Genomic DNA, 26,295 nt, shown 5'->3' on the forward strand with positions numbered 1-26,295 from the left:
TGTTCTGCTTTATAGATGCTGCAATCGCACTAGTACTAGTACTAGGGTTGAGTGCCAGGATTCAAGTGCAACTCGGGCCCCAGTAGTTGCAGCGGATACCCGGCTATCACTGAAAACCAGGCACCACCGTGGATGGCATGGGCACAGCTTCTGTGCCTGTGTCATCCGAGGACATAATTGTACATCCATGATAAGGAACGCACTGCAAAAATGGATGTACGTCCCTGATCCTCAACATGTTAAGGATGTCATAATGGTAATGTCATCCAGGTGTGGGCACAGTGGTTATGCACAGGAGTGAGGATCTTCACCAAGGTCATTGGTGCCTGTAAAGTGTACTTTCTTTGCTAGAATGGCAAATCAGAATGTGCCGCCCCCTTTACTGCTGTGTGCTCAGGTGATGTATGTCAGATAGCTCGGGATCACACACTATCCATGAATCCCAATGACTTAGCACTTCACTCGACTCCTGTGTTTGTTTTAGTCCTGTGATTTAAATAAAACTGTGGTTATTTTAACACTAAAAAGTGTGTTTTGTGCATTCATTTTATAGTCTGTGTTTATTGTGGTTGGAGCTATTTCCAGGGTAAACAAGGGTCCATCCCATATCCAAAAGTCATGCATGTGTGAACAATAATTCATAGAATATTGTGTATATATTAATAGGTACTGACCTAGCTGCATCTCCTCTTTTTCTAATTATCTAGCTGTAAATTCACCACTTGCATGAGACAGTAACAATTAAGATTCTGCATCACTGTGTCTGCCTCTGTCTCTCTCTCCTCTCCATAGACATTTATGGGCAGCATGTTACCTAATCTCTGTAAACTTATAGTCCATCTTTGAGTGATCAGCGTGTTAGGGAGAAAATGTAACTTATAAGTTGAGAAAGGCATTTTTCTTTATTTTGATATATTACCGAGTTCTTATATTTGTTTTTATTGTTGATTTATGCACTGTGTTGTACCAGTTTAACTCCATGAACTAAAATGAATGGCGGATTTAGGATAATAAGTACATAAAATGAATAATATCTGCTTAGCAAGTTGAATATTAAGCAATGCGTATAATAAAATGTCCCAATTAAAACATTTCAGTGACAAGTGACACAGTACATGACTGAAGGAACGATTATGAAACATAAATTCAAAGGCTCAAGACTGTCTTGTAAATGTGTCATCCCCAGCAATTTCAATGCCTCAGATAAACATTGAAGTGAAAGGAAGCGTTCTCCCATTGTTATTCTTATAATCACTGTTGAATGCAGCATCTCTGGGTTCTACGTTTTTGCAATCTGTTTAACGTATACGTTTTATGGAAAAAAAATTTATTCAATTGTGTGTCATCCATTTTGATCCATTTTTTCTTTTCCGTTAAAAGTAACCAATTAAAACCGGATACATTGAACAGATTGCAAAAACACAGTGTGAACCCAGCCTTAGAATTTTTTTCTGATTCCAGCCATTGCCACAATGACCATACTGCCACAACTATATCTATGTGATGACAGCATCATAAATATGCAGCCATGACCATAAAATCGGTTGTTCTGTAAAAACAACTCCTATCCATGTACACTACATTAAAAAGGTCACAAGTATCAGGTGTGGACCTGATGTGTCATCCAACCACTTAGGCTTTGGGCCCTACTTGAGGGCATTGTCTTTTTTATAAGACTCTGGTGTTGTATCCCACCAAGGGTGTTTCTAGTCTTTACACCCTTCGCAAAAGTCTGTACTCTAAAGTAGAAGTGGGAATGAAGTAGTACCCAAGTTTTGCCACTAGGTGTCGATGTTATGTGTATTGTGTACCTAGGTATTGTACGGCTGGATGTAACTAAAGGGTTATTGTTTTAGGATCTGTGCACCAATGGGAATTCTTTTTTTTTTTCCTCCTATCTCTATCCTTCTCTTTCTCTTGCACTCTCTTCTCACCCACTCACAGCACACCTTATAACTGCTGTAGGAGGAAGTCACATGGGGAGAGGAAGTGTAGACACATCTTAGTAAGTCTTACTCTGGCTTTTGTAGAAGAAGGAAGCCAGATCGGTCCCTGTAGTAGCCGAGAAGGGCCCTGGATCCTGCCAGGTCCCCTGTGGACAGCGTTTCTCTGGTCACTGTAATGAATGGATGGGCATCTTTTCTTGAAAGCAGCACTTCCACACACAATGCACTGCTGAACACACTCTTAGAGAGGACAAGTCAGGGATCATCCCATCCCACTCCGAGAACCAGTCTAAAAGAGCAGGACAGTATCCTGAAGAAAGAGGAACTGATCCAAATAGAGCAAAGCTGCTAGGTGCCTACGTACTCTATCTCGCAGCGCGGGTGTAATTGGAAAATTCTGATCATTCTGCTCATCCCAGGTTACAAGGTCTGGGGCTTGGGTCACCCAACACTGGTGGGCAATAGGTGGTGCAAAGACCAAAGAGTCAAAACACGGGCACAAGTATTCTCTGTACTCAAGTATTCTACTTATTCTCCTTCTAAAGTTCCGGCACCCAAGGGACCCCCTCACATCCCGGCAGGTCACCGACCACAGGGGAAAGGATATAGCCAGCCCCTTTAAAATAAAAGCAGGTGTGTCAGCATACCTGTGTGCCCAACTGGCACTGGCGTCACAACAACCTAACATCTCCCTGAGTTATATTCCGATCCAACCACCATAGAAGTGGCGTCACACGTTACCACCTAGCAAGTGACCGGTCGAGAGTACACCACATCTGGTCTTTGCTGCTAGGGCCCACCAGGTCACACCTCTATAATTATAGGTCCAGGTCTTGGGCAGGTAACATAGTCAGGAACAGTAAAACTGGTCCGAAAGAAAGTACATGTAAACAGTCAAGGTTATATCAACTGCCAAACGATTGGGGTCGGATGGACTCGAGCATGCTCGAGGTTCACTCATCTCTAATCATCTCTGATGAGACCAACCTTCAAAGGGCAGCATTACACCAAAATTTTGACCAATTTATCTGACAGATTTTTTAAGCCAAAGCCAGGAATGGATTTGAAAAGAGTCTTTCCTTTATGATCTGTTCTCTGTTTATAGTCTGTTTCTGGCTTTGGCCTCAAAAATCTGTCAGATAAATTGGTCGGATAGCTGTTGGTGTAATAGGGCGCTAAGACTTAGCTGCCAGCCCTGTATATTTATAGTACAATGTACAGTAAATGAAAAGGCTTCCAGGTGCAGCTATTACCAAATTGTGGCTCAAATGACAGCTTGGAATGTTTACTACAAGATGCTGGGGAACAAGATTGTTAGCAGGATAATCTGCCTAATCCTTTAATGCGGTACATTCATTATAAATGCATAGCCCAGCACTGCATTCATTTTAGAGAAAATGGCATATTCATGAGCTTCTCACTTTCTAGAGAACTGTATTTATTTACAAATTATTTGCTTCACAAGTAAAAGCTGAGATGTAACCATAAATTAAATGAATGTAGATTTAACCCCTTCCCGACCCACCATACTCAAATTATTGGCTTACATTTCCCTCCTCCGTTCCTTCTAAGACCCATAACATTTTTATTTTTCATTGACATGAGTTATATGGGATGAAACTTATTTTTTGTGGGACATGTACTTTTACTGGCATGTTTTATTTTACCATATAATGTATTACAAAGCCAAAAATTATTTGTACGGCAAAATCGAAAAAATAATGCAATGGTGTAAATTACTTTTTGATCATTTTTTACTCCAGTTTTTGTGATGTGAACTTTTCTTGTGTTCACACCATTGACTGTGCGGGATCAGGAATGTTATAATTTAATAGTTCAGGCAATTCTGCCCAGGAATACAGGGCAAATAGCACTGGATTCCCAGAACAGGGACTGCAGGGAATATGGGCACCCCCTGCCCGTCTATATCATAATTCACCACTAGTAAGAAGTCTCTAACCTGCTTTTATGTTCACATAGTGCACAGGGCTATGAGGATGAAGGTAATGATCAGTGCACTGATCTGCTCCGCCAGCTCAACCCTTGTAATAAATATTCATCCAGCACTCTGCAGGGATGAACACCAAAGTGATGTCACTGCAGAGCGCCACCCCAATATTCAGTGGGAGAAAAGAGCATGCAGGGTGGATCGGTAAATTGACTCATTTACATATGGAATAAAGTCATGCAAATGGTCCTAATACTCAAAGTAAGAAAATTACCTTCATCCTCTAACCTGCTACTAGTTTCCCTTTTAAATATATTTTATTTGGCTTTTATGTGACAAACCAACAGAAAGTAGCAAGTAACTGTGAAGTGTAAACAAAATCATGCATGTTTTTTTTAATTTTTGAAAGATAGGAATCTACTGACGTGTGGTATGCGGTATGCAGAAGTCATCTGATTAGTAAATAGTCCATCTGTGTGCCATTACTACTTAGTATAAATAGAGCTGTTCTGTGAAGCCTCAGAGGTTTGTTAGAGAGCATTAGTGATCAAACAGCATCATAAAAACTAAGGAACACATCACATAGGTCAAAGAGAAAGTTGTAGAAAAGTGAAAAGCAGAGTTAGGTTATACAAAGTATACCAAGCTCTAAACATCTAATAGAGCACTGTTCAACCCATCGGTATTGAAAGAGCTTTATTACAATCAGTCATCGTCAAACATACATACGTTGTGTTGCGACACAGCACAGGCTTTGAATCAGCGCTTTAGCCAGCAGCAGACAGTGTTGTCTTAGGCTGGTCTCTCTGAGATCAGTGATCTTTTTTCGTATGGCTCTACTAGGCATTGCCCCAACCTAGCCAGAATCCTGCTGCACACTGATGAGGGGCAACAGCCCGAAACAGCTGTCTGTGGATGGATACCTGGCCTTGTTTTTTCCTTTGTCATTACATTGAATTATAGGGCCACTTAACATGGTAGTTTTGTTGGTTTCCCTACAGGAGCCACCCCTTGGCTGGGTCCTTCCCGGAAGGATATCTGGCTAGGCCTGTGTTTTGAGACTCTTAAATGAGGCTCCACTGGCTTTTTTATTGCATGTTCAGCTAACCTGATGAATTATGATAGACCAGAACTAACTAGAGGAGTTGCTAAGAGGCCCATTGTCACTGTGAAGGAGCTGCAGAGGTCTACAGCTCAGATCAGAGAATCTATTCACAGAATAACGTGGCATGACAAAAGCAAGCCATAAGAAGTTCCATTGACAGAAAACATGAGAAAGAATGTGCTCTGGTCTGACCAACCAAAGTTGAACTTTTTAGCCTAAAAATCCTATGTGTGGCTGAAAATGAACACTGCACATTACCCAAAACTTATCATTCCCAAGGAGAAACATGATGGTGATGGTGGATGCTTTTCTTCAGCAGGAACAGGGAACATGGTTAGAACTGAAGGGAAGATAAAAAGAGACAAATATGGGGAAATTTGCTGGAAAAGACTTGAGACTAGGGCACATTTTCACTATCCAGCAAGACAATGACCCTAAACATACAGCCAGAGCTACAATAGCATTTTTTTATTAAATATTCATTTTTTCGAATAGCCCATTAAAAGTCGAGACCTAAATTCCATTGAAAATCTGCGGCAAGACTTTAAAAATTGCTGTTCACAGACGCTCTTGATCCAATCTGACCAAGCTTGAGCTATTTTGCAAAGAAGAATGGTCAAAAATGTTAGCCTCTAGATGCGCAAATCTGGTAGCGACATATTCCAAAAAACTTGCTGCTAGAATTGCAGCAAAAGGGGGTCCTACAAAGTATTCACTTGGGGGGGGGGGCTTAATGCAAATGCTAACCACATAGTCTATCCCAAATAATATAAACAACATACATTTAAATTATATAAGTTCAAGGGGTGTGAATACTTTTTCAAGATACTGTATATCCATTTCATCATACATTGTTTTGTGTAGATATACTGTATACTGTATGTATAGAGATATAATAAGGTATTGTAATGTAGCTTTTGTTCAAGCCAGAAAGTTTAAGGAGAGATTGCTCCAATTGAACCAAGGCTTTCACAGCAGATTGTCAACACCAGTCAATGATGCGAGAGGGGTGTGGGGGGGTCCTGTAATATCTTCAAAGTTACGGTAGACCTCATGTCAGGTTGGTTCTGAGAATAGATCTTTTGAAGGGGTATTCTCACCACCTAAACTTTTGTTAGGTGATAAAGAATGCAAAAGATTAGCAAAATTGCTTTCTTTTGTATGGTGGCCCCATTCTCCCCCTGTAGTATTGACAGCTTGTTGCCTAGGTTCCTGACCACCGCTTTCTGCTGTGAGAGCAGTGGCTAAGCTGTGATGTCAAGTGCTGTCTGGGATCCTCTGGAGATGGTATGTTTACTCCCTTTCTGTCTTCCACTTAGCTTATACTCGTCTCCAGGGATCCTTTTGAACCAGAACCCCTTTAGAGAGTTCCTATACTTTGTTTAGATAGCGAAAGATAGCTCTGTCTTGATTAATATTAGGTAGGTATGTGAAAGCCAGGTTAAAATGCTGCAAAGCAATTTGTCCCTTTACCGCTAGCAGCTCACTCTCATTACCACTGTAATACTCCAAGTGTTCACATAGCAGCATGGAGGAGACCATATTGGTGCAGAAGACAGCTAAAGCCCTCTGCTTTTAGATGCTGACACTTTTTTTGCCCACTCGCCCTTTCTACATGTGAATGGTTGGCTCTGAGTCCCCAATGCGTGCAGGTGAAGCTACACCCTCATTTGATGTCCAATAGCTGCACAGTGTCACTCCAACATCGCAGACACTGTGCACCTATTGGACATTGTATGCGGGCATAATATTAGGACTCAGGCTCGTTCCTCCACATCTTGAAACAAGTACTTCAAAGAAGTGGATTGAGGGAAGGCAAGCAATGGGGAGCAGAAGGCTTTAGCATCTTCTGCTTTCCAGACAACACCTTTGAAGATGGTCCTAATTCTCTACTGTAGGTCATCTGGTGACTGCCCAGGAAGGTGTTTGATTTGTATTTTGTTCCTTCTCCCCCAGTTTTCTCTGGATCATATTCAAGAATGGGCAAGAAGAGTAATATTTTGCAGGAGTTGAGGGATTTCATTTGGTGCACTTCCTCACAAAGCCATGGATAAGCCACCCAGCATGTCAATTTCTGTTGAGGGTTTTCACTGCAGCTTTCATCTGCCAGTATTTCATTGTAAGTCATTTATGGTATGAGAAATAAAGTATTCATGTATTTCCTCTGGACAACATATTTTTACTGAGGTTTTATCAAAACACTATAGGAAAGAGAAGCTTTAAAGCCTATGGATACATTTGCATTGTATTTATTTGTTCCTAAATGCAAAATGAAGCAACTTTCTAAATAGTCTTTATTAAAAAAAAAATTCCTACCATTTAGCTGCTACTCAGATAAAGATGACCCAATCCAGTCCTCCAAGCAGCTTCCTGGTTGCTGATGACACACCGTCTCTGCAGGAACTACCCTGTTCAGCCAATAACTAGTCACAGCAGTGTCCAGCTTCTGTCAGTAACTGACTGAGCAGGACATTCCTGTAAGTAAACAGCAGCCAGGAAGCAGCCAGGAGGAGCAGAGAATGGGAGTGTTGGTGTGACAGCTACAGGGGATCACAGCAAGTGAATAGCTTTTTTTTTACTACCAGACCACTGACAGAAAAACTACCAGGCCACTACCAGACACATATAGATTTCTTTTTCCCTGTATAACTCCTTTAAAGTGATTCAGCAGCACTACAAAACTCACAGTGTCATCCTAGCCTTACTGCAGTGGCCCTCTGAGTAAAAGAAGCAGATCCAGGTTGTGGGGTGGGTGACATATAGAAGTGATAGTTGGAAGAAAACAACTCTGTAATCTAGCAAGGACTTGCTCTTTTCATCTAGAACCTCGTATAAATTCCTAAGTCACATAGTGGAAACAGTATTGGCACAAAAATAACTGGTCGGGTGTGAACTGTCTCCATTACGTCATTACAGCATCTGTATCAGTATAGAATGTGCAGTTTTCATTCACATTACCAGCCATGCACTATATTTAGAGCTAAAGGTCATCTTGGATCAGGGGACATTTATAATAACAGTTAAACTAAAATAGCTACAGAGAACTCGAAGCATTGCCAGATAAGACCAACCTGGAACCTACTAACATAAATATGCTTCATTCATATTCAGCAGGAATAGTATAAATTTAAATATCACCAAAGTGTTATATATTCATTGGTTCTACAGGATTCCCTTTATATTTAAATTGTGACTAGAAAGCGGTCACTAATTATAGAAGACCAGACGTGATGCATGTCCTAAGGACAACTCAACATTACTGCCAGTGGTTTCTCTCATTTGTCCTTGATGCTAAGCTTCATTAACCATCGCCAATATCTAGGACAAGCCACATATCTCACTGATGCAAAAGTCATAAGGAAAACTAGTTTGCAAATATGTCTGAATGTCAGACTGTCATTACTGGCAGGATGATGTCTTAGGTTTCAGCTACTTTGATTTTTTTTAAAGGCTGTGACATTAACAATGTTTATGGCACTAGGTGTCAATTTGTCAAGGTGCTATAAGTGGCTTAACTGCAGGGCAATACTTGTCATAACCATGGAGTCTGTTCCACATTGACTTTAGGCTAATGTCAGATAAATCAGCATGGGAATTGCAGTGCTGTTTTGGTGCTGATTTTTGAGGTGTGGGCAGTGACTTTCTTTTCCTGTTTTTGGCAGTGTTCTTTGTAGACCAGGCCTTTTTTCACATATCCCACTAAATTCAATGGGAGATGGCAACATTGAATGGGATATGGAAAAATTGGCCCAAATGGTTTAAGGTTTTCCATAGGATGCTCAGTGGCGGTCTGAACCTGAGGATGAAGTATGAATCGGGGTTGTTGTTTATTGCAAAATGACATAGTGTGAGGTGGCCTAAAAATGTTATAAGTTAGAAGGGTTAGAATGATAATTTTTTCTTTTTTAATTTTAATGAAAAGTTTACTTTTTTTTAAGTAGTAAAACATGACAGAAAAGGTACATATTAAGTATTATTGTAATCGCACTAACCTGATGAATACATCTTACATGTAAATGTTACCGCACAATAACTGATATAGGAACAAAACCCCCTCAAAATAGCGTAATTTTTTCTCAATTTAATGGAGCCCTTAAATGGCTCTGTAGATGGAAAAATAAGAGTTATGACTTTGAGAAGGAAAATGGGTAAATTGATATACCAATAAAATATTTAAACATATTTAGCTTTGTGAGACAACCCCTTTAATCAGTTGGATCCCCAAAGAAGTCCTTTCTAAGACTCAGATCACACTGGAGTCCTTTCTAAAACTCAGATCACACTGTACACCAGCACAATGTAAGTGTACATCAGCATCTTGTCAAAAACAGAAGCTGACATATAATGCAGTAAACTTGCAGCTAATCTATTCACTTTAATTGTGTAAATATGGTCAATTTGTTACCAGAGTATATGCCGTGGCCCTGAGTTGCCAGGTGATAACAGCAGTGGGTTTGTTGGTGTTTTGCTTGGGCACTTGTAATGGTGGCCAGGAGAGGTAATACCCACCAGCCCTGGACTTTGTAATGGTAGCACAAATGTGTGGGTGCAGGTGCAGGTGTTGGTGCGATGGAGTAATGAGCAAAGAGTCCAGCACTTAACCAGAAGATAACTTTTACTGAGAATCTTCAGTGCAATACAGTGTAATACTTTCCAAAAACAATCACAGCAGTACAATGTCCTTGTCTTAAGAGACAACACAGAATCTTTAGATTTGGGTGCTTGAAGTGCAGATAGTAGGTTAACCCTTTCACGACCATGGGTCATTGATTCCTCAATGCTCAGGTCGTTTTTGGACATCAGCTTATGGGATCATAATCCCATCCTTATGTCTGCCACCTCTCCTCTGTCACCTCCCCCTGTCACAATCTTGTGACAGCGGCAGGGGAGAGAGGGGAGGGGGCAGAGCACCCGGCCCACGCCCTGCCTTCCCTCCCTCCTCTGGTGCATGCCCTGCCTTACCTCCCTCCCCCACCGGCCTCCGTAGCCTAAAGGCTTCCAGTTTCCATGGCTACCATCGGAGCTCTGCGATTACTTTGCAGAGCCCTGATGGACATCGGACAGAGAATTTTTTGTCTGGAGCCCTAAAGGTGCTGCGGTCGTGCTGATAGATGCTGCGTTTGTGCAGTATCTATAGGGTTAATTCTCAGCACCGGAACGCGGCTCCGGTGCTGAGAGTTGTGGTGGGTCACCGGCTATCACTAATAGCCGGGACCCACTGGGGATGACACAGGCGCAGCTTCTGCGCCTGTGTTACCCTCGATTGTAAATTAACATCGCTGCAGCCTCAGGCATAGACTGCAGCTACGTTAATTTACTGTGCAGTGGAGAGAGGGGGGCAAAAAGTGTAGCTGAGTTAAGTAAGTTAGGAAGTGTAGTGGAGTTGAGTAGGTTAGGGGGGCTGTCTTGGGGATCTTCCCTAAATATTGCATTGCTGTGCTGGGATAATTCATTGAGACTTTGTGTAGAAAGAAGACTCACGGTCCTCACAGTCAGAATCAGAAGACAAAAGAAGACCGCCTCATGCCACACAAGTCCAGCGAGTGTCAGGTTTGGTAGTACTAGTCCCAGGCTTGAACAACTGGGTGAAGCTTACCTCTCAAGAGGTTAGGCCAAGCAAGGTTCAATGGAGTACTTCAGTATATGCTATTTTCTCCACTGTGGATCAACACTGGCTTTGGATTGTCCTGACTTTTAGAAGAATCCCTGGTGTTGAACCTAGGTGACAGTTACTCCACCTCTGGGTTTAGCAGTGCATATTAGTTTTCTCAAACTCTCACAGGAATATCTGTCTTTCTCTCCCTCTCCAACAACTGACAAAAGGCCCCTCCAATAGGAACTAGCCTTCGTAAATAGGGGTGGCTGAGACTAACCTTCTATTGGTGGGGAAAGTGCTAGAAAAGGTGAGGAGTAAGAGCATCATAGGATGGAACAGTGTGTGGTACCCAATTAAGTGATTGGTGAACAGAAAAACAGTGAAACTCACAGATTAACCCTTTTCCTTCCTTCAGCTGTGTCAACAAACAGGATAGAGTGAGACACCAAGTGGTGATGGTGCAGAAAAGCACCCATCATCCCAAAATGTGACACCTGACAAGGTTCCCTATGGACAGGTGGAATACAGTACTTATTGGCACATCTGTACTGGGACACTACATACATAATTAAATAGTAGGACTTAAAACTGTGGACTGCTTTTTCGAGTCCCGCTAAATAAACATACATTGCAGGAAATGGCTAGAATGTAGTTACTAGTCAACTACATTTGGGCCATTAAACAGAATGGGTTGGCTGCCAGTACGAGCCCAGTATATTTTAACATCCCTTTTTTTACAGGATGCCTACATGTACCTATGATGCACTGGGTAAACACAATGTGAACTCTGTCTATGGGTTCCATTGTAAATGTACATGATGCAACTTCAGTCTCCACTGCTTCCAGGGAGGCAAGAGAGAACATTTCATAGAAATACACTGAACATTTTGTACACAAAACAGATAGTATAGGCAAGGTTGGTTTTATAACTCTGCAGCTATTTCTTGTAGGGTCTCAACTACTATATCACTGCACTCCTAGTCTCTTTTATATGACAAATTATTTATTAAATAATATTCTATGCATGGAGATGCAAACAGAGAAACGAGGAGGGCACACTTTAGTTGATAAAGGAGGTGTCTAAGAGCTGTCTTGAGGGATTTGATAGTTCTTTATAAGTTCTCCACTTAGGGGAGATTGGCATCCTGTGTTAACATGAGAGCAAGCTCTGGATTAGTAGTCAGAATGGGATCACATGACACAGCTGCCCACAATTTAAGGTTTCATAAAGTGTGGATGCAGCTGAACTAGGATGAAACAAATTACACTGCTAGACGTGTGGTGGTGTTATTTATGCAGTATACACTTTAGTGCCATTTTTAAGGTTATATTATAGCATTTTTATATTTAACCGTTTGAGGACCAGGCCCAAAATGACCCAGTGGACCGCGCAAATTTTGATCTTAGTGCTTTAGTTTTTCCCTCCTCCCCTTCTAAGAGCTCTAGCACTTTCAGTTTTCTATCTACAAGCTATGTAAGGGCTTGTTTTTTACAGGAATAGTTGTACTTTGTAACAGCGTCTTTCATTTTACCATAACATGTATGACGGAATCCCAAATATATTATTTATGAAGATATAAATTGGTGAAATCGTAAAAAAGAATGCAATATGGTAACGTTTGGGGGGTTCCTGTGTCTACGTAATGCACTATTCGGTAAAAGCGACATGATACCGTTATTCTATAGGTCAGTCCGAACACAACCACATGCAGGTTTACACAGATTCTCTAATGTTATATATATTTTTTTAAATGAAATCCTTTTTTTTGGCAATTAATTATTAATAAAATGGGCCTATTGTGACCCTTATAACGGTTTTAGTTTTTCACCTACAGGGCTGTATGGGGTGTCATTTTTTCCTAGTTTTTATTAATACCATATTTGTGAAGATCGGACGTTTTGATCACTTTTTATAAAAAAATTTTTTATATATAATGTAACATAAAATCGGTAATCCGCGCACTTTTTTCCCTCTTTTCGTCTACGCTGTTCACCGTTCGCAATGACGCTTATTATATTTTAATAGATCGGACAAATACGCATGCTACGGTATATTATATGTTTATTTGTTTATTTATTTTTATATGTTTTATTCATATAATGGGATGGGGGGGTGATTTAAACTTTTTACTTTAAACTTTTTACACATTTGAAGTCCCTTTGGGGGACTTGTACATACATTACTTTGATTTCTACACTGATGATTGCTATGTCATAGGCATAGCATTGATCAGTGTTATCGGTGATCTGCTCATTGAGCCTGCCTGTGCAGGCTTAGTGCTGCAGATCGCCGATCGGACCGCGCTGAGGCAGGTGAGAGACCTCCGGTGATCCGTTTTAACAATCGGGACCCACAGTCACACTGCGGGGGTCCCGATCGGTAAGTGACAGGGGACTCCCCCTGTCACTTACACTTAAACGCTGCGGTCGCGCCGCTGCAGTCGCGTCGCGTCGTTTAAGGAGTTAATAACACGCAGCAGCGCGATCGCTGTAGCGTGTCATTACCGGTAAGGTCCCGGCTGTTGTTGGAGCCGGCCCCCACCTGCTATGAAGAATAGCCGGAGAAACACCCAGGACGTATAGTTACGCCCTAGGTTGTCTGGGGACAGACTTCCATGGCGTAACTATAAGGGTTAATCTCACGTTTCCTCAAAAAATGTCGAGGACACTCCAAACGGTTTTCCAGGAGCTTTGACAGACATTGATCCTACCCAGAATAAATCTCTTAATCAAAAGATAGATACATTTCTGAAATTGTTATCTTTGTAGTGAATTGTTATGTTGACAATACAGGAATTATTTAACATAAAGTATTGTAAATGTTATATATGCTCTATGAGTTAAGAACTGAAGGTACAAAGAACTTTGGGATCACTTGGATCATTGGCTCCAGCAATCAATCAGTATCCCATCCTCTAAGGGTCCATTTCAACAAAAAGAATATCTGACAGATTATCTGCCAAAGATTTAAAGCCAAAGCCAGAAATAGCCTATAAACAGAGATCAGGTCATAAAGGAGAGCCTGAGATTTCTCCTTTTTTTTTTCAAATCAATTCCTGGCTTTGGCTTCAAATCTTTGGCAGATAATCTTTCTGTGTAAATGGACCCTAACCTGCCCTTATTAGAGATGAGCGAACCCGAGCATGCAGCATTTGATTACCGGTGGCTGTAGAAGTTGGATGCAGCGCTAAGGCTGCCTGAAAAGCATGGCTTATGCCATAAGCTGCATCTATTTTTTCCAGGACTCCTTAGGGCTGCCGATCATGCTCGAGGTTCGCTCATCTCTAGTTCTTTTATGACAAAACATTTTAACATACAGACACATTTTTAACTTTGCACTGTTCTAAATTTGACACGTGAGGACATAATATAATTAGACTATCATATATATATATATATAATTATGTTAATGTTCTACCATTGGAAATTACAGAATACATACAAGTAGCAAGGAGTTGTTAAAGAGTCAATCAAGGTATTACAAGGATGAGACTGCTTGTATTTAGTACTATGAGCCTGTTTCCACTATTATTTGTGGTATCAATAATAAAAAGCTTTCACTGGTTTACATGTAAAGTATAAAGTACTTAATTGTGCAACCTGGCTTGTGTGTATGTGCAAATGTTTGACCTTATTAATCATTTGTGAGACTTTGGACAGATTTCTGCTTTTACCACGTGTTCTCACTAAATTACATCTATTTAGTATTACAAGACAAGTCACAAACATTTCATAGTCAGACATCACATGGGGCTGAAAGATAAATCAATTCCACATTTAGTTCATCATTTCACTTATGTGTCTACTTTGGGACCTGTATTTTCTTAGAGGTAAAGTAGCTTAACTAAGTCTATCAATTTCTTAATATCCTAATTAAAATTAATTAATAAGAAAAATCTTATGAAGCCTCGCAAGGAGCATCAATGTTTAGATTTATAACCAAAATATTTTATACAATGTTCTTAATAAATTTGTTAAGAAATCTTTCCTGTTTCCTGCATTTCAAGGGCAGTTATTTTGAGAGCCCAGACTGGAAAACACCAGCTGCTGTGACCTACAGAGACAATTGAGGTGACAGGGTACTAGTTTTTTGTGTTTTTTTGCAACAAACACAGCATACAGAAATATTAAAATATACCTAATTTTCTGCGATTCTGTTACATTTTAAAATATTGCTTTCAAGAATAATATTTATTTAAGTAAACAGCAGTTGCGATGTGAATTAAGCACTAAGAAGAAAAATTAGAAATTACTACTGTGGTAGACTCAGGATGGTGCAAAATTATGTTTATTAAGTGAACAAAGAGTATATACAAGTATTACAAATCTGTACAGTAGAGGGTATAGGTAAGAAAGTAGGCTAAGGTTCTGTCGGGAAGGTAGCCCTGTAAGACCCTGCCTTGCGTAGATGAGAACTGCTGGGTCAGGTGTTCCTAAGCCAGACGGAGGATGCCCAAGGCTGTCAGGCTGTCAAGATGAGTTGCAGTCAGGTATTGGTGTTAGAGGAATACAGTATTGCCGTCTGGTGAGGTAGAATAAATCAGAACGTGCATAGAGAGGAGGACATATAGTCTAAACAAATTATTTTGGAGACGGTTAACCCCTAGACGACCCAGGGCGTACCCATACGTCCTGGGTTTGCTAGGGGAGTTCAGAGGGGGGCCCTGCGGCTTTATGCAGCCCGGGACTGCTGCGATTAGCGGGCATGGTCTGATCGCCCCCCAAATAAAAGAAATGTGTTGTTGTTTTTTCAATTTCACCACACATTTAATATTTAATTTTTTTCTGGTTTCGCAGTGTACTTTAGGCCTGTCATTGCAAAGTAAAATTAGTAGTACAAAAAATAAGGGCTCATGTGGGTTTTTAGGTGAAAAAATGCAAGTGCTATGGCCTTTTAAGCACAAGGAGGAAAAAGCAAAAATGCCAAAATTTTAATTAATCCAGTCCTCTAAGGGTTAATCAGGGTTGTTCCACTTCCCACTTCATCAGGGAATAATGTGGAGATAGTATGTATGTTGTCCTCAAATGAAGGTCTGTAGTATCTCTAATGAGACGCTGTATAGATGCTGAGAACAAAGATGGTGGTCATTGCGGTCTGTGTCACAAACTGATTCTACAAGACCTTTCATTTTATTATCTAGTAGTGTGTGACACAGCCCGTAATGACCGCCATCTTTGTTCTCAGCATCTATACAGCGTCTCATTAGAGATACTATAGATAATTATCAGAATAAACAAAGAAGTGCCACATATTATTTATGAGATAAAAGGTGATATTATTTAAAAGGGAATCTGTTGGATAGTAGCTAATCACAGTGCCAGGTAGATGTTAAAAGACCATTTACAGACATATCTTTACATCTGGGAACTTCTGCTTTTAAGCCAAGCAAATTGTGCTTTTTAATATATGCAAACAAGAAGCAACTGCCCACAGGGTGGGGCAAATGGTCACAAGTGCCCATTATTTCCATCTCCCATGCTGCTTGCCTCTTTCTCCTCCCACATTTGATTGGCAGCCTCAGACACTGAAAATTACCAAACAAATGTGTACATTTATTTTTCTCAGCTTAATCTTTAGGCTATGTTCACACTATGTAAAAACAACAACCATATTTCATAAAAAAGGCAGTTTTTACATGTGAACATGTGAGTGAACAAAGTCTAACTGTATATAGAACCAGTAGAGTAGAGATGAGCGAATTTGCCGAAGTTCGGGTTCGTATGAACCTGAACTATCGGCTTCTGATTCCCGCTGTCTGCAGCCCCCGTAAACAGGGTGGATACAGTGCAAGGACTGCCTGGAAAACTGGGATACAGCCTATGGCTATGACTGTATCCCAGTTTTCCAGGCGGTCCGTAAGGCTGTATCCACCCTGTTCACGGAGGCTGCAGACAGCGGGAATCAGAAGCCGAGAGTTAAGGTTCATACTAACCTGAACTTCGGCAAATTTGCTCATCTCTACAGTAGAGAGAGGGAGAGAGAGAGAGAGAAAGAGATATTGTGAAAAGTCACAATTGTAGTTAATGCATTTCTCACAGACCATGTTAGTTAAAACAGAAGAACTTTACCTTTCTTTACAACGTAATCACTCTTACAGATCTACAGATCTTACATATGGTACAGAATCTTAAGGGTGCAAACACACAGGACGTATATGCAGCAAGTTTCTCGCTGCGTAAACGCAGTGAAACTCGCTGCATGTCCCGTCCCTGTGTGGTCAATGACATGAACATCCCTGCTGCGAGTTTGTCTGCAGCCCGCCCTTTTAACCCCCCGGCCGCCGGAGCGTATACTTTACCTGATCCCGACTCCAGCGGTTCCCGGTGTCTTCAGCAAGCCAGAGCCGGGACCAGGTAAAGTATGTGCTCCAGCCAGCCGTCGCCTGCAGCCTCCTTAACACATCCTGCAGCCCCGGAAGCCCCGATCGTCCCCACGGGCGCCCGATCGCCCCCCCCGCAGCCCCCATCGGGGCTGCCGGGGGGGGCGATCAGGGCTGCTGGGGAGGCGATCAGGGCTGCCGGGCGGGCGAGGGGATGATCGGGGCTGCAGGATGTGTTAAGGAGGCTGCGGGCGGCAGCTGGCTGGAGCATATACTTTACCTGGTCCCCGCTCTGGCTTGCAGAAGACACCGCCAGAGCCGGGATCAGGTAAAGTATACGCTCCGGCGGCCGTGGGGGTTAAAAGGGCGGGTTGCAGACAAACTACACAGGGACGGGATATGCAGCGAGTTTCACTGCGTTTACGCAGCAAGAAACTCGCTGCATATACGTCCTGTGTGTTTGCACCCTAATGGTTGCAGTACACATCAATGTTCCATAAAACAATGGGGGAGATTTATCAAACTGGTGTAAAGTAGAGTTGTCTTAGTTGTCCCTAGCAACCAATCAGATTCCACTTTTCATTTTTCAAAGCATCTGTGAGGAATGAAAAGTATAGTCTGATTGGTTGCTAGGGGCAACTAAGACAATTCCAGTTTACACCAGTTTGATAAATCTCGCCCAATCTGTTTCTACACTTCAGAAATGCACAGTGTTGTCTTTACAATGACTTCATTCTGTCCTATGGGTATCCAAAAAGTACACAAGGAAGCTCACAGGTATAGCATTTCTTTAGAGTCAGAATCTTCCTGCATCTAAGGTAATCTAAGGTTAGCTGCTGGACAAAAAATGAAAATTCTTGCTTTCAGCTACAGTAGTGTTGCTGTGAACAGTGGTGTTGCTATGAACTGTAGCAAGCTAGTCCAGCAACCAAGATCCAAAGGTGTATAGCCATTAAATAATATAAATTCACAGTATAATGCATACACATTATACCTACATTGCATTTGAGAGGCGATAATAATAAAACATAAAGCATTAAGTTTAATTAAAACAGCAGAGCAGTCTCTCTTATAGGTCCATTTTAAGTTGAAAAGTAGAATTTATGTTTGCCCCCCTTACCCTTATGCCTCTTAATTGTACTTCATCTAGGGACATTTCTTCTTAGTGTAACTGTCATTTTTATGTCGCTTTAATAGTACAAGGGATTTTAAGAAACTCTGTAATAAGTTTTATTAAAGAGTACCTATCATTTGGAGCTGTCCGTTTGGGCATGCGCAGGACACTGAGTTCTTCCAGCTCGGCCTTTGGATGCATACAGTTACAATGCCCAGAAATGCTGAGCGGGAAGAACTTCATCTTCTGCACATGCCTGAACATACAGCCCATGCTTTACATAATTTTGGTCCCTGTCCCCATTAGGGCTCACAATCTAAACTTGCTTATCTGTATGTTTTGGGTGTGGGATGAAGGCTACAGTGATAACCACTAAGCCACCGTGTTGAGTTTTCTGTGTCTATTATGGTCTATTAAGGGGGGAGGGGTTGAGGGGGGTAAGTGAGCAGGGAGACAGAGGAAACAGCCCGTGTATAGGAGCCAGCACAGCACAATATCCTGCAATTTGGGATGGTCCGAACCTGCCGGGGTTCGGGTTCGTATGAACTGGAACGCTCGGCATCAGATTCCCGCTGTCTGCTCGCTCCGTGGAGCGGGTGGATACAGCGGGAGGACCGCCTGGAAAACTGGGATACAGCCTATGGCTATGGCTGTATCCCAGTTTTCCAGGTGGTCCTCCCGCTGTATCCGCCCTCTCCACGGAGCGGGCAGACAGCGGGAATCATTACCGAGGGTTAGGGGTTGTACGAACCTGAACCGAACTCGGTTCGGACCATCCCTACCTGCAATCTTACCTCACCTGTAAACTCAGCATTTTATGTGTCCAGATTCCAAACTGCATGGGCTGCTTGCCTGCTTACTCACCCCCCTTGGCCCCTTCCCCCTCTATAAGTTATAATGGACACATCAAACCTATCATCATGTTACTCCTCTGACGACTTTGCCTGATAATGAGCAGATATGAAGTAAGGGGCGGGGGGAAGGCTGCAAAACAACTTTTTTAATACAGAAAGAAACTCTTTTGCTTAATAAAACCATTAGAGTATCTGTATCACCTGTTCTACTGATTTCTACAAAAAATACCTTAAACGACAGTTACACTACAAGGGTACCTGTCATGATGTTTTCTCCTGCCCCAAAAATTTGGGTAGCTTTGGATACAACCACATTGCATTGTTTCCGTGCTCCAGCCCCATTCTGACTCAATAGGGCTTGTGCATAGAATGTACCTTGTGTGCTCGTATTCCTTGTAACCCAGACTTCCAGCGGCAGTAGAGCCTGCATGCTGATCAGAGGATAAAACATCATGACAGGTACCCTCTAACTGATAATCTAAACCACTGACAATTCAGACTCAACTGTAGTATTTTGACTATTTGTAAAATAAAATAATATCTTCTCAGATTGTTAAACAAAAGGTCACTGGTAAGGTTAATGTAATTATTCATGACTGCTGTATCACCCCTTGCGGATTGTTCAAACTGCAGCTGAATCATGTGCACAGTATGAGACTGACTACTTACAATGTTGATGCAATTATTTCCATAATGTTAAAAAGCATAATCTGTATGTGCTGTGCATTCCAAATAGATCCTAACAATTTGATGCATTTAATGTACAACTTTTAGGCATGGTTAGTGCTACACACTATGGGGAATTCATTTTATATGAATTTATATGCATTGATCAGCATGTTATATGGCAGTCTTAAGACAAAAAGATAAAATGTGCCAAATGTTTGAGAATCACAGACCTTTAATAAATTTTACTTGACTGCGTGTCACAATCTACAACAAGTATAATCTGGCATAGATTTGTGCTATAATTCACACCAATTTTTAGTTGTACATTATGGTAAATATGTCAGACTGCAAGATGCCACACTAAGCTCCGTCCACTTTCAGGAAAGTGGTGTAATCAGGACACTAGGAAAATGATACATTTCTGTGCAAAATAAGGTTTGTCCAAAGAGTCTGGCTTTATTCCCTTAACACAGGCATGTCCAAAGTCCGGCCAGAGGGCCATTTGCGGCCCGCGTTCCGAACTTTTACGGCCCCCCAGGTATCCAGCTTGCTATTATCTGCCTGTGTTATAAAGCATATAGCATGTAGCATGTAAAATGGTCGGCCCTCGCACATGTTCACTTCATCAAATTTGGCACTCTTCGAAAAAAGTTTGGACATGCCTGCCTTAACATAATGAAGTATAACAATTTTTATTCAATTTCTATAAAGTGTCTAAATTTGTACTTCTTATAGACAGACAATTTATCTTCTCCCCCCTATTTAGCTTCTCCCTCCAAACAAAACTTTATTTCATCTTTGGCTGAAGGATTTAAATCAGGGGCGTAACTACCACCATAGCAGCCATAGCAGCTGCTACAGGGCCCACCACATCAGGGGCCCACTCCTGCAATACACTGGGCCCACGGGACATAATTATTTGCAGCACCTGGTGGCCAAGTGGCCTTCTGGGTGCTGCAAATGCCCCTTTAACTGTAAGCGCTCCTGACTAGCACTTGCAGTTAAATGTTAAAGGTTATGACTACACTTGATGGGTTTGTGGTCAGTCGGGGGGGGGGGGGATGCAGCCATTTCTAGTTACGCCCCTGATTTAAATACAGACTGTCCAAACCTAAAAAAAAATGACAATTATATGTTATCACATACCAATAACTAAATGACTACAATAATCTATCCCAAACACCCCTACTACCAAGCACCAGTGGCACACATTTGGTAGTCCTTTTGTCACATAAAGTCCCTTACTGCACCAACAAATTGTTTTAATAGCCCATTTTATAACTGGCACATTGCCAGTGGGCTTGATCCAGTGTAACCACACTAATCAATTGTCCAATAAATAGGTTGGCAAAAGTCCTTAACGGCTCGTGGGGAAGGTTGGCCATCAGAGTAAAGTGTATGGGGCTTTCCCGTCGCTCCACCTACAGATGATGTTGGTGGTAATAGGGTTGGGTTTGATGGAAATCACTGCCCAACCTCTTTGTTTACAGAGATATAAGCGGCCATCAAAGCTGTCTGGCTACGGCTTAACCCTTGCCTCCCCATAGAGAACACAGGGACTTTTGGCTGTGCCAAACATTCATGTTTATGGAGACGGAAGACGGAAGAGATAGTTGATGGCTCACAGTTATTAAAATTGTATGACTACCTTAAAGGCAACCATTTAGCTCTCTGATGCTGTGCTTGACAGTCTACAGTGGGGCAGCAATTTAAAGAACACTCTTTAATCATTGCTCCCACCACCTGGGAACTAGGCATTGGGGGTGAGCCGCAGAGGCATGTAGTCAGACTGCCAATAAATTGTACTTTTAATTTTCAGTTTTAATTGATGTCAATTGTTAAGTTTTTTTTATTTAACACCACAGATCTTTTTGTTTTGTTTTTATATTATACAGTAAAGAGTCTCATTGAGAAGTACAACTTGCCCAACAAAACAATCACCACATGGCTCTATTAGCAAAAAAAAAAAAAAAAAGAGCTATTAAAGGGTTAAAGAGGTTTTAAAGGAGAAGTCTAGGGACATTGGAAATGCTGCAGCCTGCATGGGCAGGGGAAAATTTGATAAAAATTACCAACTTACCTCTCCCTGTGCCTGCGGTAAGTGACAAGACTGGACTCAGGATCCCCGCCAGGCTCCGGGATCTCAGGGGTGTAAACGTCATGACCCGGCTGATGCACTGCCCACTCAGCCAGTCAGTGACTGGGGAAGAACCAGTCACTGATTGGCTGAGCAGCCAGTCCATCAGCTAGGACGTCATCACAACTTTGAGGAAAATGGCTTCCGGCGGGGGTCCTGAGGGTATGGGAAGAGTTGGTACTTGTTATCAAATTCCCCACTGCCTGCTGCCGCATTTTCAAAATCCCCGGACTTCTTTAAGGGAAGAATAAGGTGGGTAGTCTTTATTTGAAAATAAAACAGTGTGGCTTACTTTGTACTAATAATGTCATGGGAAAAGTGGAGGGAGGCTAATCAGAGTTCTGCTATGGGTTATGTTCATCTAAGGTAGAGAAACACGCATAATAAAAAGCAATTAAAGTTGCACAACTATAATCCAACTGGATTAACCCTTGTTGTTGTCCTAGTGGCCCAAAGTTATCAATCTGTGTAAAACAAAAGCAGTGCCCACAGCAACCAGTCACAGCTCACCTTTAATTGTAGCAAATCTTGTTAAGCTGAACTGTGACTGGTTGCTGAGGGCACATTACGCTGCTTTTTGTTTTACACAGATTGATAACTATGGACCAGTCAGCCAAAGGAAATTAGTTTTTGTTAAGTTTCTTCAATTAAAATCTAAATTTCTGGGTCAGATGAATTGAAAAAATGCCTCTTTCTGTTTGCTTTCTATATATTGCAGAACTGTCTGGCAGAGGTACAGATGTCATTCAGTCCTTTTTGAATAGCAAACACAATTGGGATACTGTCATTGTAATGCCTAGAAAAGTCTAGAAATGCCATTGAGTTCAATTTCCTGGCTTTACACATGAATATAACAATGTAAAATCCTGTGTTGCAGATTCCAGCAATGTGACTGCAGCTAAAGATGGGACAGAGTGAAGAAAATGTTACCGAGAAAGGCACTGCTGAGTGATGAAGACTGCATTTGTCCTGTATCTACTGTCTGGATGTATCTCTTGCTACTATGTATGCAGTCTGTGGCTGCTCATAGGCTCTGAACTTGAACAGTCATCATATGGGCTTTGTTAATGTTTTTCAACTTGCTGAAGGGCTTGCACTAAGGCACTATGACTGTACAACTAAGTGAAGATACTTCCGAGTCTCCAAACCTAAACTCAGATGAGTTGGAGTGCAAGATTTGTTATAACCGCTACAACTTAAGACAAAGAAAACCAAAGGTTTTAGGCTGTTGTCACAGAGTGTGTGCCAAATGCCTCTATAAACTTGTGGACTGTGTGGAGTCTCCACAGTGTGTCATAGTATGCCCATTTTGTAGATTCGAGACTCGTTTGCCTGAGGATGAAGTCAGTAGCCTCCCAGATGACAACAATATTTTACTTAACCTGGCATGTGGCGGAAGGGGGAAGTGCTCTGGAGACAATGCGACGGAGTTGCTGCTTACACCAAAGCGTCTTTCAACTCTGGTTACGCCTTCCCACAGTTCTACTAACTGCCTGGTCATCACTATCATGGAAGTCCAGAGAGAAAGTGCTCCCACTCTCAATGCTACGCCTGTGGTTGAGTTCTACCGGCCTTCCACATATGACCCAGTTTCAGTGCCTCATACCTGGACGGTGTGGAACTGTACATCTCTGATCTGCCAGACCTCTGTACGCGTCTTTGTTTGGTTGCTAGGTCTACTCTACTTTAGTTCCTTGCCTCTAGGGATTTATCTGCTGGTTTCAAAAAAGGTAACCCTTGGAGTAGTCTTTGTCAGTCTTGTTCCTTCCAGTCTTGTGATACTTATGGTATATGGCTTTTGTCAGTGTGTCTGCCATGAGTTTTTGGATTGTATGTCCACCTCATAAGTAATACAACAGTAAAGAAGTAAATACTCTTGTTAAAAAATTCCACCGTTTATTGCCACACTGGTACATTATGTGCATTATGAGGAATTAAATCTATTTCCATTTTCTTTTTCCTCTTTAAAAAGCACAGTAAGTACCAGGGGACATTATCAATTGAGTTCATTCACTAGAATTCTGGGAAGACAGAAGGAAATGGGCACATACTGTAGAAATCTTCTACGTTGGATAGTCACACAAACCACTTTTATTACAGCACATTTGTTCTTTGCTACCCAAAACTTGAATTGCATTTTGTATTCATATTGTAAAGGAGTTTTTATCAAATTTCCAGAATGTGTAGTAGTTTTTGCTAACATTTACTAGGATGAGCTATCTTCAGTGATTATTGTAATTTCATACTAAACGTCTTGGATCTTCTTTTTTTTTTTACTTCGAATTCTGCATTTTAACACTGGATTTGCAGTTCCATCAGGGTATGTGTTGATAATACAGCAATACTCTAGACGTGATTTTTACTTGATGATAACTCAGGGAAAATAATGTCTATTCCTAATCTGGGAAACATGACATTATTTGCTCTAATTGAATAGAGCCGAGTGGACCTTGGCCTTACATATCATGTGAAAAATGTTATATACCAGTGGTGATTGTACATTTACATTGAATGCAGTGGTGTTAAGAATGTATTCTTTACTGAAGTTCTACACCAGGGATCTGCAGCCCACCCTCTAAATAAAATAAAGTTTTATCTACTACCCAAATCATAGACTAAGCATGTGATATTATATTGGGACCTGGGATTCTTTTCCAGTTTTGTCCATGGGCTGTCTGGTAAAAAAAAAAAAAAAAAAAAAAAGAAGACCCTTTTTCTATTGCTAGAAAGCATGTATGTGCCACAAATGGAAACCCTCAAGCATTTTTGCTATATGCTAGCAATGACCACTGAATAAGTAGGCTGCAGACCCCTGCTCTGTGCTAATACATGTAATCTTATTTCTATTCTGAATGCAAATCAGTGATGTTTTCAGTGAAGGCTGCACAACATTATCTTTTCCTGTTTACTTGACTATAATTACAGTGTATATTGATGTTCAATATATTCAGCAGCTGGAGGGGACAATTCTTAAAAGAGTTTTCCTGAGAACAGAAAAGGTCCTACCCCTCCTGCTCTCCGGTGCTCCACTTCCTCCCTTTGCTCATCTGTGGCGATAACTTCTGCGCAAGAGGGGGGCGGGAGCAAGTTGCAGACAATTACCTATAGGTGCCTGATGTTACCAGTGTCGTGGCAACATCAGCAGCTATTGGACATTGCATGTGGGTGTGCTTTTGCCCACAGCGCCCAAAATATGCTTCTGCCCCTTCCCATCTGCAGACGTTAGTAGCACAGAGGGGGGGGAGGGGGGGGGAGTGCCGGAGAGCAGAAAGGGTAGGCCTTTTCTGCTCTCCAGATAACCCCTTTAATTCCATACACATTCCATGTGTTTTACATCTTGTTCTGCTGTGCATCTGTCTTTACTGTAACCAGAACCTACTGGAACAATGTAATGAAAAATTCCATTAATGCAAAATAGGTTGTGTCTTATATGTGTATGTAAATTAATGTTGCAGATAAGATGTAATATGTTCAGAGATATATAGCGATCAAACCACAAGTAAATTATCCCAATCCATTTAAAATATTAATATCGTACAGTGAGCTGCAGCATTGGCCTCTAGAAGTGCATTGACCTTGAAAAGGACAGACAATATATATGGCTTGGGATAGATAGTTCACGTAGTAAAGATATCAAGGCCATCTTTTTTTTTTTTTTCTTATAAAGCAGTACAATGGCCCTTTTGCTATACATGTGATCCATACATAAAATGCTATGGGATCTGAGCAGTGTTCTTAATTGAAAGTGTGTTTGTGTAGTCAGTGTAATAAGCCTGTATAAAAAATATGTAACCATGAAAAATCTGGACAACATAAAGGATGATGGTAAAGATGGTAAGATAAGGAGGATACACAGAGGATAAGGATCCTTCATCTAGCATATACATATAATGTATAGATGTTTCTATGATGACCTTGTGTGCAGGGGGACTGTGCTAACTGGATGGTTAATACATTCATACTAATCATTGACAATTTACCACTGCTGTCAGGCCAGCTAGAGAGGAAAAGTGGTCCTTCTCAGCTGTAGTATCTCTACTAGACATCTGCTTACATCTTCCTAGTACCTTAGGGTCCTATTACACTGAGCGATTTTTTACGATTAACGATAAACGATCGCAAACTGTTTATAGTTAACTTGAAATCATTCACCATATTATGGTGCGTTTACACAGACAGATTTATCTGACAGATTTCTGAAGCCAAAGCCAGGAATGGATTTGAAAAGGGGAGCAATCTCAGTCTTTCCTTTATGACCTGTTCTCTGTTCATAGTCTGTTCCTGGCTTTGGCTTCAAAGATCTGTCAGATAAATTTGCCTGTGTAAACACACCATTACACAGAACAAAAATCGTTAGTTACGATCGTTACTATGATCGTTTATTCTTTCTGATCCCAGAAACACAATGAACAATGTGCTATTACACTGAACGATTAGTGAAAAAACGATTAGCGAATGATTAACGATAATTTTAGGTTCAGATCTAAATCAACGATCAACGACATACGAACGATTTTTCGATCGTTGCCTGCATTACACAGAACGATTATAGTTTAAATTTGAACGATTTAACGATTTTTTGCACGATAATCGTCCCATGTAATAG

General features: G+C 41.3%; 1 protein-coding gene across 3 annotated transcripts in view; it reads left to right on the forward strand.

Annotated features, from left to right (window-relative positions):
- RNF182 (ring finger protein 182) overlaps window positions 1-24,742 on the forward strand; it is a 42,378-nt gene extending 17,636 nt beyond the window's left edge. The window contains exons 1-2 of one of the 3 annotated variants that reach the window (XM_069960167.1): window positions 14,388-14,425; window positions 22,567-24,742. In XM_069960167.1, coding sequence (XP_069816268.1) covers window positions 22,796-23,536 — 741 coding nt within the window. In that variant the 5' untranslated portion in view covers window positions 14,388-14,425; window positions 22,567-22,795 and the 3' untranslated portion in view covers window positions 23,537-24,742. Of the gene's footprint in view, window positions 1-14,387; window positions 14,426-17,610; window positions 17,693-22,566 lie in introns of those variants that run through there. The other 2 variants (XM_069960166.1, XM_069960165.1) reach the window with 2 other exon arrangements.
- The last annotated feature ends 1,553 nt before the right edge of the window (window positions 24,743-26,295 follow it).

This window comes from Dendropsophus ebraccatus, chromosome 2 (genome assembly GCF_027789765.1).
Source record: "Dendropsophus ebraccatus isolate aDenEbr1 chromosome 2, aDenEbr1.pat, whole genome shotgun sequence".
In the NCBI taxonomy this organism is placed as follows: domain Eukaryota; kingdom Metazoa; phylum Chordata; class Amphibia; order Anura; family Hylidae; genus Dendropsophus; species Dendropsophus ebraccatus.